The sequence below is a fragment of the Bombus pascuorum genome, chromosome 4 (assembly GCF_905332965.1).
Source record: "Bombus pascuorum chromosome 4, iyBomPasc1.1, whole genome shotgun sequence".
In the NCBI taxonomy this organism is placed as follows: domain Eukaryota; kingdom Metazoa; phylum Arthropoda; class Insecta; order Hymenoptera; family Apidae; genus Bombus; species Bombus pascuorum.
In genome coordinates, this window is record NC_083491.1 from 8,925,021 (window position 1) to 8,940,555 (window position 15,535).

The 15,535-nt window shown below is 32.5% G+C and overlaps 2 protein-coding genes across 5 annotated transcripts in view; one reads left to right on the top strand and one right to left on the bottom strand.

The window, feature by feature from the left end:
- LOC132906121 (transmembrane protease serine 9-like) overlaps positions 1-15,535 on the bottom strand; it is a 400,143-nt gene that overhangs the window by 241,620 nt on the left and 142,988 nt on the right. The window lies entirely within an intron of this gene.
- LOC132906424 (lachesin-like) overlaps positions 1-15,535 on the top strand; it is a 168,086-nt gene that overhangs the window by 140,317 nt on the left and 12,234 nt on the right. For 2 of the 4 annotated variants that reach the window (XM_060958600.1, XM_060958603.1), the window contains 3 exons: positions 1,661-1,783; positions 3,495-3,632; positions 6,726-6,872. In XM_060958600.1, the coding sequence (XP_060814583.1) occupies positions 1,661-1,783; positions 3,495-3,632; positions 6,726-6,872 (408 nt within the window). The remainder of the gene's footprint in view (positions 1-1,660; positions 1,784-3,494; positions 3,633-6,725; positions 6,873-15,535) is intronic. The other 2 variants (XM_060958601.1, XM_060958602.1) reach the window with 2 other exon arrangements.

Below are 15,535 nucleotides of genomic sequence, written 5' to 3' on the forward strand. Positions count from 1 at the left end.
TTCAATTTCAAAATTGCGAATGACCAGTATTTTTTTATTATTTATTAATTAATAGTTATATTTATTATTATTTCATTTCGAAAAGTATAAATAACGAATGTTACGATTTTATTATTATTATCATCAGCACGATGAAGCTGATTTTATTTAAAAATTAATATACAATAACTGGAAATTGATATTTGTAAAGGATCTGGTGTTTGAAAAGATTTTTGTCTGGATTCTGTAGATTTTAAACCGTTCTTTCAAATTGATAGAGGAAATATCTTGATTAATTCAAGTACTTATGTTATATTTAATACCAACGTGTAATACCAAAGAATCGTTCATTTCATTTTATATTTTATATCATATTTTTGATCCGACTGTAATTTATAATTTACTTTTAATTTTATAACGTGCTTTAAAGTTTACCTGCAATTCCAATAGAATTTATTGAACATCGCTACTGTGAATATGACTCAAACATTAATCAATTTCTCCTCGTTAGAAATTGTATAATGACTTTTGATAATTTCAGTTCAGAATATTTACTTTTAAAATAAAAATAGTCTAATAATAAATTTCATAAACTTTATTTCTCGAAAGAAGAAAGTCATTAACCTCCTTATATTCGTTATCTTACAAACATACTTGATAGGAATCTATTTTCTCCTACATAATAATTTCCTAGTTCAGGAACGAAAATCCACCGGATGCTTCTTAAAATGTCTCTATCTATGCAAAGATTCAAGAATGTATTTTAAGATCTCATTCTTTCATTTCCGATTTTTATAAATAGTTAAATGAGCAATTAAAAAAATTCTCTTCTTTCTAAATTAGCTAAGAATAATCAAAATATTAAAAATGTTATGATATAACTATAAATCTATATGCCGGAAGATATTTTGTACAAAATACATTGGTTCTTTTATGACAGACAAATGTTTATAGCCACTGTCTGCATTTAGAAAATTACAGACATAAGGAAGGACTGATGATGATTACTTGGGGTGTAAAAGAGGAGTTTATGGCTATCCAAGGTTTAGGGTGAACGTGACCGAATGTGTATACATGTTATTCTATCTAGCTTATGTAAAAGAGGATATAAATTAAAGAAGGAAAACCTATCAGCATAAAATATTCAATTTATCCTACGACCAACTATCAAACTGGTTTAGTCACTAAAAATATAAAATACAGTGGATTCAGGGTATTAATATCAACATTAATATCAGATTATTAATATCAAATTAATTTCAACCATCAAAAAATATAAAATACGATTCGATTTCTTATAATATTTATAACGAAACAGCTTCAGTCAGCTCCAACATTCCAGATATCAGAGTTATGGTCCTCGACTTCAACTGCCGGAATAAATCTCTACCACTCCACTTTCCATTCACCGAAAAACCTTTCATTTACTCGAAAAATCAACTAAACCAGAAAAGGCTGCATAAGATATTCAAGTGAATAACCTATGCGAAATCGACTGCTTAATGCGCTGGGATTTTACGCAGTAGCACTATTTGACAGCTTTTATTTGAGATTCGCAGAGCTGCACGAGCGCGATAGCGATTTTTCGGAAGTATTTCGGTTTTATACGTTGCCGCAGCCGCTTATGGCGGGCCCAACAAATGAAACACGCACTGCTATACATTTGTATGTTTTGTTACAGTAGGCGAGGGCTCGGTGTTGAAGCTAACGCGCGTCACGCGTGCCCATATGGGACCGTATCTGTGCATAGCGTCTAATGGTGTACCTCCAGCAGTCAGCAAGCGGATCGTACTCAATGTTTACTGTAGGTTTTTTTACTAGAAATACATTTTAAGAAACTATATAATATGTACACAGACTCACGATAGTATCTTAACATTTACCATAAAAAGTTTGTGTGTATATGTATTTCAGATGTATCATTTAAAACATTTTGAAGTGTAATTAACGTTATAATGAGACACGACTGTCATAATTATATTAGTCAAATTTGAAATTATTCTGGCAATGTATATAGAAGTTCTGAGGTATTTAGTTTTATAATCATGGGATTGAAACTTAATCAATTGCTTAATAAAGATGTTGGTAATTATAAAATATAAAATATTTCGAGATAGTTTCCTGAAAAAAAGTTTGCAAGAAATTGCAAAGAGTTACTTCAATTTTATTCGAGAATTCAATGGAACATAAATGATCTTCTCTCGTGCGAGGACAATCTTATTTCATTATTCGAACAGCACGTTATCATAATTGACTTGTATAACTATGTTTCTGATTTCTTAAAAAATGTATTTTTCTTACTGTTCATCGTTTCACCTTATGAAGCCAATAATATTTAATTATCTATTTGAGAAATATATTTAATACGTTTTATATAACACTAAATAAAATTGTCAATATTCATAATGAATTTTTATCCTACTTAGATTAATAACGCGAGAAAGATTCTCAGAACTAAATTCAGAATATCAATTCAGTACTACACAAATAAGTTCCGACTAAATATATCAAGTTTTGAAAATTCATACAAACAGAGAAACAATCCTATTTGTATAGGATTAGTAACGAAAAAGAATTAAATCGTTTGTATATATCAAAAACAAAGTAAAGCAACTAATGGCATTCCAGCTTGGCACAAAGACAAACAACTGGAAGCACTAACAGTGCATTATGCACACGTGTTGGAAAATGCAATTTAAGGTCTTGCTATATGGTCGTGGATCTGTCGGGAGAACGGTACCATAATGACGCCACTTGGGAGACCGTGAATGGCAGATGCAGGGGACCATTGTTTCCGGCGCTGAAGTAACGCCTTAAATATTGTCTGCCGGCGGCAAACCTCTGCTGTCACGAACCAACCTGTCGACTATCTTAACGGATTGATTAAAATGAGGGCCCTTAAAACGCACGCTTTGAACTGAAAAAACCATTGAAATTCCAAATTTATTCATTTCTTACTTCTCCTGTCGCTTTTATTAATACTATGACGATCGGGTAGTTTAGAACGTTACTTTCACGCAGAACGAAGAATTAATATTTTTAACAAAATTCAATAACTTTGAATATTTGAAAAATGCAAAGATTTGATAAATTGAATGGGATTCCATTGAGATCTATAAAATATGGATATATTTTCCTTAGTGATTGAATAATAGGAGATTGTAATTCTATTCTCTGTAGAATTTATTAATTGATATAGAGATAAATTTGTCTTGATATCAGTAAAATCTCTATAGAAGGAAAATATGACATTTCAAAAAATGAACATCGTTAAACTTTTAGTCCCATGAAGTATTACTTTCGCAACAATGTTTTGTATTAGAGAAAAAGTACGGCATGAATAACAAGGAAAAATTGAACAAAAGGAAAAGATGATAAAATTTCTTTTAATATCAATTGAAATGAAGTCTACAGTTCTTGAAAATGCAGTGCTAATATCTCAACACAATATCTCGTTGCTTAAATATATTCCTATACTATTTTATACGAATTATTATCAGAAATTGTTTTTGCAGTTCAGCCAATGGTATGGATCGAAAACCAGTTAGTGGGCGCTTATGAAGGCCAAACTCTCGTCCTGGAATGTCACAGTGAGGCTTATCCAACAGCGATCACTTATTGGACTAGGCCATCCAACGAAACGATCACAAATGGTACGAAAACATTGAATTCTTTACTATAAAAGGACATCCATTTCGCTTCCTCAATTTTTATTTTAATATGAGTCAATTAAATGAGTCACATTTTAAAGGTAAACCTTCGTATTTTTAAAGTTTCAATTTTGTCCATAGAATATACGTTAACTTGTTTATATTCCACGACTAGTTTATGTTGAACTTCTTTGTCTTACTTGGTAATTCTTGAAAACCGTACGAAACTCACGTATTTACTAATACTAAATAGTGGTCAAAATTCCAAGATAATATTTGAAGTCTAAAAACGTTTTCATTACAAATTATGCAATACTAGTAAAAAATTTATTATTGCGGGTTTCATGCCAAATATAACAAAGAATTTAAAAGAAAATCAACATTCATTAAAATTCTGCTATCGTGGAAAATTCTTCGACCAAAACTTTTACCAAAAAAAAATCCTACTATTTTATATAATTAGATATGCGATGACTACAGAAAGTATTATCACATATTCTTATTTTCCAATGAAGCGTTTCTTTATCAGCTCCTATATTTTTCATTTTCGTAGTATCGAATGTTTATAGCAATATAAAAGTAATACTAAATGATACGAAGTTTAATATACTTGGATCTAATTAATTAATATATAAATGCTATAATAAATATTATGATATGCCAATAATTTTTATAGCCATCATAAGTGCTATTAGAAAAAGTGATTTGTATACATGCATAATGACCCACTCTCAGCTCGAAGACGTAGTTTCCGCGCCTTTTATCTCGGCACTGCGTCATTCTTGTTGGAAGACGCGACGGAAAGTTTACGTACAAGTAATGCTAATGCGGTTATACCTAATTGTTTCAGTCTAACGTCGTTGTCTCGCTAAACGTAGCCCCGACTCTTCGTGATAATTGGCGAACGGCGAGCGTAAAGGAGTACCCGCGTGAAACGATAAGGCGCCTGCGTGTCGTTTCATCCCTCTCTCCTCTAAGGATGATTGTAACGCGACAAAATTAATAACGTATCTCGTCGCCCGCCCACCTTCTTAATTTTTATCTTAATTCCCTTCTTTTGTGCACGAGTTACGAGTACTTTTAATTTTGAACAGCGCGAAAGAATTTATTTCTAGATTAATTAATACGTCGATTGGGGTTTGAGCGTGAGAAAAACATTAGCTCGTGGCGTGACAGGAACTCGTTAAATCCACGGTTTGAATGAAACAAAACAAACGCAAGAAATCGAGATACAGCAAAAAAAGGTGACGCGTACGTGCTGAAATCGTATTATTCGATGGCCGGAACCATTACGGAAAACATCCTGCGGAAACGCTACTTTTTTGATACTAGATGTACCGAAAAATTCTGCCGACCTTTACTTGTGTATCTGCGATTTTATTCGGAAGTTTTTTGCAAATCACAGATAGACTTCTCATTTTTACAACAAAAACTATTAAAAATTGGACGTATATTGCTGAAAGTTTGAATCAACAAATCGTTCTATAGCATAGTGTATTCTAACACCGTTGGATCGAAGTAACGTGATTCTTCCATTGTGATTGAATTTTGGTATTTTCTTTTGAACATTCCCGGTGTCGTTTGAAAACCACTCACGTATGACGCCAACGTAACGTCATCAGCGATCAACTTGTTAAACGTTACAAATAACGAAATTTATAATTTCCTTTTCCTATCCTCTCTTAGATAAGCTGGTAGTTTGTTTAAATATTTATGAAATTCTTAGACGGAAAAAATGTTCAATGTTCCAAACTTATGGAGTGTAGAGACACTGGAAGGATATTTTAATGGTGATATAATACTTAATATTTTAAGAATGGAGAGTTCTAGAGCTACACAATCGCCATATCGGTAGAAAACAGTTGTGAGTAATATAGGATGTTATATTGAAGTAAATTATTTTTCCCATGTGGGCAGTAACATATTATCAGGAGATACTCGATGTCAATAGTAAACTTAAAGTGTAGTATCCCTTATATTCTATCTTCCAATAAAAACTATATAGCAACTTACAAATCAAATTAGTTTCTACATAAGGATAACAAGCATATGTACATTTCATTCATCATGTACAACTTTGATTAAATTCAACCTTTAGCACTAAAACACGAGACCTGCCACCAAGGAAAAATATCATTTACCCAAAAGCTTAACCTAAATTCCTTTAATTTATTCCAACCACGCTGCACACTTCCACAAAAGCATAATAAAACTTCATTTGCGTTACCTGCACACGTCCCGTCTACTTAGGAAAAATATTAGACGATGAGAGAAACAGACACCCGATATATGCAAATATATAAAGCGAAATACGCGGTCATAGAAAAATTATTACACGTTAGAACGCCAGACAAACGACGTATACTGATAAGCCCAGAGCTAATGTCCCACATTTTTCCATTGTTAGACGTTTTAGTGTCGAACGAACAACAATGAATATACAATGAGGAAGTCATCCGCCTAGAGAAAATGACGATCACGTAAACAACGTCGTGTATCCAGCTCACGTCGTTTCAAAATTTTAAAACGATATAAATAGTCAATATGTCAAGCAAAATTTCCTGTTATTTCAAGTAAATGTCACACCTCCTTCGTCGTCGTCGTTTCGTAGCAATTAAACGAATTAGCTTTTTAACTGGCGACGAGAGCAATTATACGACCACGAGATTAATGGCGTAACTCGCGGGCGATGAGCCTTATCAAGCACTTTTTCATTGCATTCTTCGGCGACACGTGAACAACCGACCACAGATTGAACGAGATTTTCAATTACGAAGAGCGATTGTTCGCGAAAATACGTTTTTCTTGGGACCCATGTTATTAGACTATCGCCAGTGGTTTCCAACCGGTCTTGGACACTGGTATGATTTGAGAAATCTGATGGTTTTGTGTGTGCTTTCGTCTCAAAGATTTTATGAGAAAGACGATGCGATATAAAATATAGTGGAGAACCATTGGACCACAATGCTTTTGTTACTCGTCTAATGTTAATTACCGTTTTAGTTTTCGTTTCTTATCTGATTTGATGTTTTGATTTATTTTTAAGAAATTATTGAAATGATTCCATGCAAAGATTCTCTACGTTTTTGCTTCCAGACAATTATAAGGTTGAAACCATTCCAAAGGGATATGAGATAACCATGAGGCTCACTATAAAATCCATACAGCCCCAAGACTTCGGGTCGTACAGATGCGTGGCAAAAAATTCATTGGGAGAAATGGATGGAAAAATCAAACTTTACAGTAAGTAAATTGAATTTTATTATTTATAGTTCAGAATACACTGTATCAGGGAAAGGCATATTATTTGTTATAAATACTTGATATCTCTTCTATCAATTACTGTGCGGAAATATACTGCGAGCTCGAAATGATAGGTACCAGGTATCGTTAAAAAATCACATATTTTATGAAAAGCTCATCGGACATTCTGTTTAATGTAGAACTAAATAAAATCGTATGCTGATATCCATTAAAAACATTACAAGCCTGCAATAATTAATAACGTGCTAACCAAGCAGCAAACTAGAGAGCGCTACAGTCGTTAAAAAATTCGTCTCTTTTATAATAAAATGGAATCACATGGTAGCTCCAATCATAAATATTACACAGGCTTCTAAAAGCGAATAATAAAATACGCGGAAAATTGTGCGTTTCATGAAATCCTTCTTCCGCTCAGAGTTCTCTGGTAATTTCTACAACATGTATAACGTAATCCACGTTATTCATTGAAGCTTAAAACCAATAGAAAACAAAAATCTTTTAAACGAATGCATTAAACAAATAAATTCCTTATCGTGATTTTATAAATACATATTACCGTAGAAGAATCAATTATACCCAGAGTTAAAATTGTTTATACTATTGTAAAATAATTTACAGTAGAAATATAATACCCAACCGCTTATTATACGAATGTAGATTTAAAACTCAAAGGCCAAAGTAAATTACTTAAAAGACACACAACATAGAATTCTAGTGATACGATAAATAATTTAGCAATGGGTGATATAAAACTTATAATTGAAAGTCGGAACAGGAAAGTTATCTAAAAGTTAGGATCAATTAATACAACTTCTGAATATATAATGTTTTCGATTTTACGATTATCGAGTTATCATTTTTAATCAAAAAACAGGTTCATAGATCAAGAGGTTTCATACGTCGTCAAGTCAAACGAATTTGTTCAACGGTCGTAATTGCGTGGTAATTTCATAACTGTGCAACTTTTCTGCTTATCAGTTCTCGAAATCCTTTCGTTATCGTAACTTCCGTTAATTACATGGCTCTGTAACTACTCGATAATATCGAATCGAGGGTGCGAGAGTTGATGAGGAAAATCAAGGGAAAAGGACAGAGGGAGAAAGAGAGACTAATCCCACTTGAATTTTGTCGATGAACTTCGAGTAGCAAGGACTTTACGGGCCACTCTATCGCAGTCAATTAATTCATCTTAATAAACGTAGTTCCACTTTGATCACTGTTTCAGGCCAAAGATGGACTTTAACAAGAAGTGTGCAAAAATTTCCGACTAGACAGATCCCTTACTTTATATTTCTAGAGCGGTATTTGAAAGAATTTTAAATAATCTTATATAACTGTATTATAGTATCTATTTATTTGTACCGTGTCCTCTTCACATCTCATATACTGCTTGATATTCTTCTACATATTGCGTTTGGAATATAAAGTAAAAAATCTATTTGTCTACTAACTTTTGCACATCACCAATTGCTATAATTTCCTTGGTATTACTGAAACTTATTAGAATTAATCCCATTATAAGTAGGATATGTATTATATATATTACAGTCTATATTATTATATTGTTGCGTTTATACATATATGTTGCTAAAAGAAAAATTTATCCCCAAAGGATTAAAAGGGATACATTTGTTTCAAGTGGTGTGCAATCGACATTGATGCGTCAGTCGGCTTAAAATTGTTTAAATAACGTATGCGTATCAGCCATCTGGTTCAATGCTGCCGCAAAATAACAGAAGTACAATATAATTGAACCACCGGGAGTCGTCGTTAGAATTCGCGATATTCAATTAGCGCGCATAATATGGAATTACTGTGTCCAGTGCCGTTTAAAAATTTTCATAAATCGGGGCTATCGCGCACGCTAATTTTATCGGAATCCCAAGGAAGGGTTCGTAGATCGAATTTTATTACTACGATTAAATGTAACGATCGTATAACTTGTGCTTTGGTTAAGCTTAAGTGGTTCTACCGAAAAGTTAGGGGATTAGTTTTACGGATTAATTGAGGTGGAGAATCAATTAATAAATTATTTACTGGTTACTTTATAAAACTTTGTTCATCCTAACTTTATTATTCAAACAAAGGTTTTAATAGATAGATGGCAATTATTTTGACAGATATGCGAAGTTTAGAAGAAATTTTTATAAATTTGCCTTTCAACATAAAAACTAGATCTAATGACAAGTAATCCTTCAAAAGTAACCAGTAAATGCAAGTTGTTACTCGTGAAACCAGATATAGCGGTAGTTTATTAAGCTAAAACGAAGTATAAGTATGAATGCCATTAACTGGTAGCTAGCGATCAGAAGAAATATAAAACAAGAGTTCCGTGTTGCTCACCATTTAGCTCTTCTCTCTTCCTTTTTCTTTCACTATGTTATTAACGATTTTCGTTTCACTACGCGAAGAAACTTCTTCGTTACGTGTTGGTTGAAACGCGAAAAATTTATTACGCTAAATACGTAACATGTTACAAATAATGGCTGAACTTTCTTCTAGCTTCGCTTTAGTTTTGTAACTTGTTAATTATCACGATGCTTCCTTACACCCGGTTCGGAAAGTAATTTAGCTGGTGAAATTCGGATTAATTATACAAGCATACGCGTCCACAGTTAGGCGAGCTGTGTAAACCTTATTTACTTCGAGAAAGCGTCTAAACCGTGTGTAATCTCACTCTAGCAAATTTGATGATACTGTACTAATTAGAAACACCTCAAGTTCAAAGAAACAGAGAATCCTAATCAGTTTATTCTCGCCATTGATCCTCTCAAAATGATAAATCGTGAGTATTAATAATTTAAAATGTTAATCTTGCTCCACACTTTCTCTTATCTTACATTGCTTCTATGTAGTATCATCTTCTTACATTCTCAATGCTAATTTTAATAGAATGATATACCTATGACTTGCCTGTGGATTTTTAGGCAAATTAGTCTTATTAATCTTATGGATGCAATCAGAGAGATAGGACATAAACAGAGATTCTACATTTACTCATTAAGAATTATAACCATTACTTTACTTTGGATATTTCATATATCTCCATATCTTAGATGCATGTTTTGCATTTAGGTATCTTTAAATTTCGCATAAATGCATAAAATTGCGCAGTCCAGTTATGACATATGAGAGGCGATAAAAGAAATATCCAGATTACTGCTACAACACTTTACGTATGAAGTATTAATCTACATCGTAATGGTCGCTTTCAAGGAACTCTTATCCAACAGCTTATACATCATTGCTAACAACTTCCTCATTTCAGGAGCTCCGATATTTTCTTTTATTTTGTTAATTGCTGAAGAACAATGTTGACCTGTTATTTAATGAATCTTTAAGTTAAACCTCTCTTTTACAACATCAAATTACACTTACACGTTATGGTGGAATTATCAGGAGTAAGAACTATAATATACGTAGTCAAGTTTAGTCTTTGTTTTAATTTCAAAGCTCATTCCGATTTATGGCATTAAATTTATGACAATATGAATTTTATATCAGGTACACGCTGTTATGAAAACATATAGTTGCGTTCAAAAACAATTAGAAGTATAGCTATACTTCGCTTCTTATTTAATTCAATTCATTGATTCATAAACTCAAGAAAGGAACATTCTGTTTTATGCATTGCTTTACTTTCTTAGATTCTTAATCGCAATTTCAACACAGTGACCCAGAGCTCACGAGATATGTCGTGTGCAGTAAATTAAACGCTGAGGTTGGTTCACGAGATTATGTCCGTGTCATACTATACGAATATTATACTTGAAACTAGACGTCACAAGGGAGTTTCCGTTTTGATTATGGCCAAAAACAAACGAACGCCATTTGAACTATGCGAGGTTAATCATCCACGAAGAAATTTTTAATATTGAAACTGAACGCAATAACGAAATCGTAAATGTTATCTCTAGAAAAATAGAAACAAGAAAATGTATATTTGCGATAGAACTCGCTACTTTCTCACCAATTTCTATAAATTGACAGAAATCTATTCCACAAATTTTTGTTCTGTTTTTAAATGAAAATAAACTGCTCCAAGTACAAATTGATTTGATACGAAACTTGTATCGAGTTTGTAAATAAAGTAATAGAATAAACAATTAAAGAAGAAAGTTTGCAAGTCTTACGATCTTTCGCGCTAAGTTAAACAGACAAGGATAGAAAAATTTTATATGTCACGTGTTAACATATATGTACCAGCTCCAGGCTCGTTTATTTTACTCGAAATATTTCTCTGTAGTTATTCCCATTCGTAATAAGAATTAACCCCTTTTACAAACCTTTACGATCCTTAACAAGAAGATTGCATCATACACCTTTTTTAAACTACTGTAAACGTTTGCATTCGGCTCAAAGAACTCGAGAAGTTAGAGGCCAAAGAGAAACATCGTCTTGCAGGTACTTTCTCGTTAGCTAATGATGTTAGTACCGTAATTCAGGAAGAAAAAAGGAAAGACTAAAACCGGCGCCAGAGAATTTCAGACAGCTTTAAATTATGACGGGTCGTATAGCACGTCATGTCGCATCATATCATGTCAAAATTTCCTACATAAACGTCATGTACCTGTACTGAGCATGTTCACGCGGCCTAAACCACTCGAATGATTCCAGTTATTGATTTCAAGGGAAATCACGTTCCATTATAATCTTTTTTTTTTATATGGAAAGATTATAGAGTCTCATATAAAGACTTATGTAAACAGAAATAAGTCACGAATATGTTCAGTACTTTTGAAACAGTTAAGACATTTTCTATACCTTAAACTATTTACTATTGAAAAGTGTAGAATACTAATCGGACATAATAACTTAATCAGAAATTTGTACTGGAATTTAAATTAACAAAGACTAATATGTCAATTTTTGTTCCGCCAAAAATAAATGTGACACAATTTATCTTCAGCAAAGATGGAACGCAAATACAAATACAAAAAGGAGGTAATGTAATTATAAGTAATAATTCAAAAATATAAAATACAAAAAAATTAGTATTCCCAAAAACCTGAATAACCTTAGTGTAAATATGTTAATAATTCATGTCATAATTACAGCCAAAAAATAGTAAACGCAAGTCTACACAGCACTTTATTCTTCTCGCAAACAAGCGAATAAACCAAACATTACACAAAACTGCATGACGCCTGCAATGTTTTTATCCAGTGCAGGAAACTCCATGGAGAGATTTATTTCTCCAAAGATTGTGTAGCACAACCCTTCATTTTCCACCTAATTTATGCCACCCTTTGCAGAATTTTATTGAAAAAAAAGAACATCGTACGTGCATTTCCAGTTCCTTGAACAAAATTTCAACTGTGGAACGTGATTTCCGAATGGTATGCATACGATTAAACGGCTAGGCATCTATTCACGGTTCGTTCTCGGTTCTGGCTGATAATTAATCGGTCGCCGGATTAGAGTATCGGCCGGCGAGAAAGCCAAGGGAAAGAGAGGAGAACGAGCACGCGGAATGAAACGGAGAAAGAGAAATGGGGACGGAGTTAACGAAAACCACCATTCCGTGACGATGAATCGAAAGAGAAGGAGAGAGAGAAAGAGCAACGACTCGGTTCTGGCACGTTCTTAATTATCGATAATTGTAAATAAAATGGGCGACACAACGTGCAACCATCGCCAGGATTTCCTCGAGTAATTGGCCCCGCCATGTGAATTCAATAATTCACGCTCTATTGAAACGCATCTCGAGCTGTTCCCTTCCTTCGATTCTTTTCTTAAACCCCGTGTCGTTCGTGCTTAATAACGTTAAGGCAATAATTAGCAGGGGAGAACGGATCAGGCTAGGTTATATGCTTCATTAAAGTCGATTAATTTCGATGGAAACCTCGTTCGAGCGAGAGAAGAACGAATTACCAGACAATGGTAAGAAGGGTGATGGAAAAATGGTAGAAGTAAGAGGAAATTAAAGGGATGAATGTGTTTTCAAGATGGATTCGAGCTGTGATTGGTTTTGCTCTGACAGCAATTAACCCTTGATGAAAGTTGAATGGATTATGACTCGCGCAGATCTTTTACGTTTATTAGTTTCCAAAATATATTTACGTATATGAGCGAGTATATTTTTTGTCATGCAATCTCCGAATTTTTATATTGCAATCTTGCTTTTGCTTTGATGAGAAGAAAGTTTTTAATACTTGGGGGAAAATTGTAGCAGAAAATTCAACCATGATATCACATACATCAACAATGTTTCTTTCATATTTTCCTTGAATTTAAAGAATTGAATAAATATGAAAGAACAGGATTGCGTTGAAAATGATCCAAATGACGTAGTACTGTTAGGTTAAATTACAAAGTAGAAAATATATGTCATCTGTAGTATATCGAAGGTTTGATTTGATATGAAACTATAATGGTTAAATGGTTGTTATTAACATTTGTTATGTATCCTCGAAGAATATTCAAATGATATTGTTTAAGATTATAAGGACCTTCTTGGAATGAAATAGAAATAGATTCGGGAGGGATGATTAATAGTGTAATTATTGGATTAGGTAGGTAGACGTATACATATATGGGCATAAAGCATTCTGCGTGTGTCAGATATGTTGGGAATGTTAGATTAGAATTAGATAGATTGTACAGATCTGGGTTTAATCTGACTTGTCAGATAAGATATTGGCAGGGTGAGCCTAGATTAAACCATGAATTATAAGTTAAGTTCGAGTTTAATTCGTGTTTCAACGAGATATATTTAGTTATGGCAGGATGCCTTAGCATATTACGGATTTTAGTGGCAACTTTTGATGAAATATTACTGTAATTGTCGAGTTCTCCAAAATTATTTTATCGATAATCCATTGAACTGAAGTACATAAAATATTACAAATATATATTATATATATATAGGGAATATATAGACAAATCACTCAAAAGTCACATTATTCTATAAATTAAAATGTAAAAGCCAAGCGATGATGTTACAAACATAATTTTAGAAAATCTACTTTCAAATTCATGGTTTTTCATGTCATTTCCTCGCGACAAATAAACGTGTAATTTGTTTTTTGAAAGATTCAATACTAATCATGTACTCGGGTAAAAACAAGAATTAATTGTAGCTGATTTGTTTAGCTTCAAAACATTTGCAATTTTTATAAAAATTTATCGTGACTTTATCAAGCTAATTTTGAACGAAAAGTTTATTAATTTTATTATCAAGAAACATGACATTTAATGTAAATTCTTAACAGCTAATATTACACGATTTCTATTTTATTAAATAATTGTGTTGCTTTGTATTTCTAACTGGTAGTAGTTAAAAATTGTACAAACATCGATCTGAAATAAGAAAAAATCACGTTTCGATTTTCTGTTAGTCTTTTGAATACCTGACTCCTTAGTCAAACCACTAGTTCTACTTTGTTAATTGGAACTAGGGTATAGAAGTGCTACAGTCAAACAATTTTAGAATCGAATTGCATTGAAGTTTCAACGTTATCATTAGACTACACTATAATATAACCTCGTAGGCTTGTTTTACGTCCACCACGCGTATGTACGATAACAATGTTAGCAAATGTCAATATCGAATTAATTTCCAAACAATAAACTTGTAACGAAAATAAACCTACAAATTAATTGATTCTTCAAGTTATCAATTAATTTTCAATTATTAACTCATATTTTTAAAATACCAATAACTCGTAAGGAAAGAAATTGCAATTTATATAGTTCAAAAAATTATTTCCAGAAAGATACATGTTTCTTTAAATAATTGAATTTTGAAAATTGAAAATTTGAAATTTGAAAATCTAAAAATTCAAAGTTTACGATCATAACGATCTTCAGAAAATTACCTTTGGTAGAGTTTGAGATTTTCGCGGACTCATTGCTAAAATTACATAATTTTTTAATTATATTTAATATCGTCTGAAACAGAAACATTTTTATATTAAACACCTTTTATTGCTGTTTCACTAAAATATCGTTAACTTTTTTGCTCGTTTACGTTATATATAATTTTACATTATACATTGTAAAATATTACGATAAATATTACATTTTGGCCCTTTCCATTTTCTCACGCAAGGATTCACGTTTATTGCATTGGCGATGCAATAAAGAATAATATTACAGTGTATGTTATATGGCTCTTATGTGCATTCAAGCAAATTCGGATGCACAATATGGTTTATAATTACGAACAAACGTGACTGCACAATTGCCGTCGAAACAAATGCAATTACAGCGTTGAAATTAAATTCAACAACGCAAACCTATATAAACAAAGAGCAAGTTTGATTATCGAACACCGTACGATTTAATATTTACTTAGACGAATCTCCGATTGCAGCAGACGCCACGTATGCACATTAAGATTTAACTTGGAATTCGAATCACTATGAAACGTACAACGATCTAATTACAAATCGATTCAGCGTTCGGAACACCATTAAATGATGTAGAAATATTTTCTTCGTATAATTTTCACTCGTTAGATTTCGCTACTTCTCTGTTATCGTTTCCTTTTTATCCTTGTATGTCACAAAAGAGAGCGAAGTACATGAAAGCAAGATATATTTTATGCTTGTGTTTCCTTGGCAATCCTACGAAGTGGTGAAAATAATTTCCTCAGACTCTGCGAAGTACATCATAAATTACTTGTCTAAGAATCATAA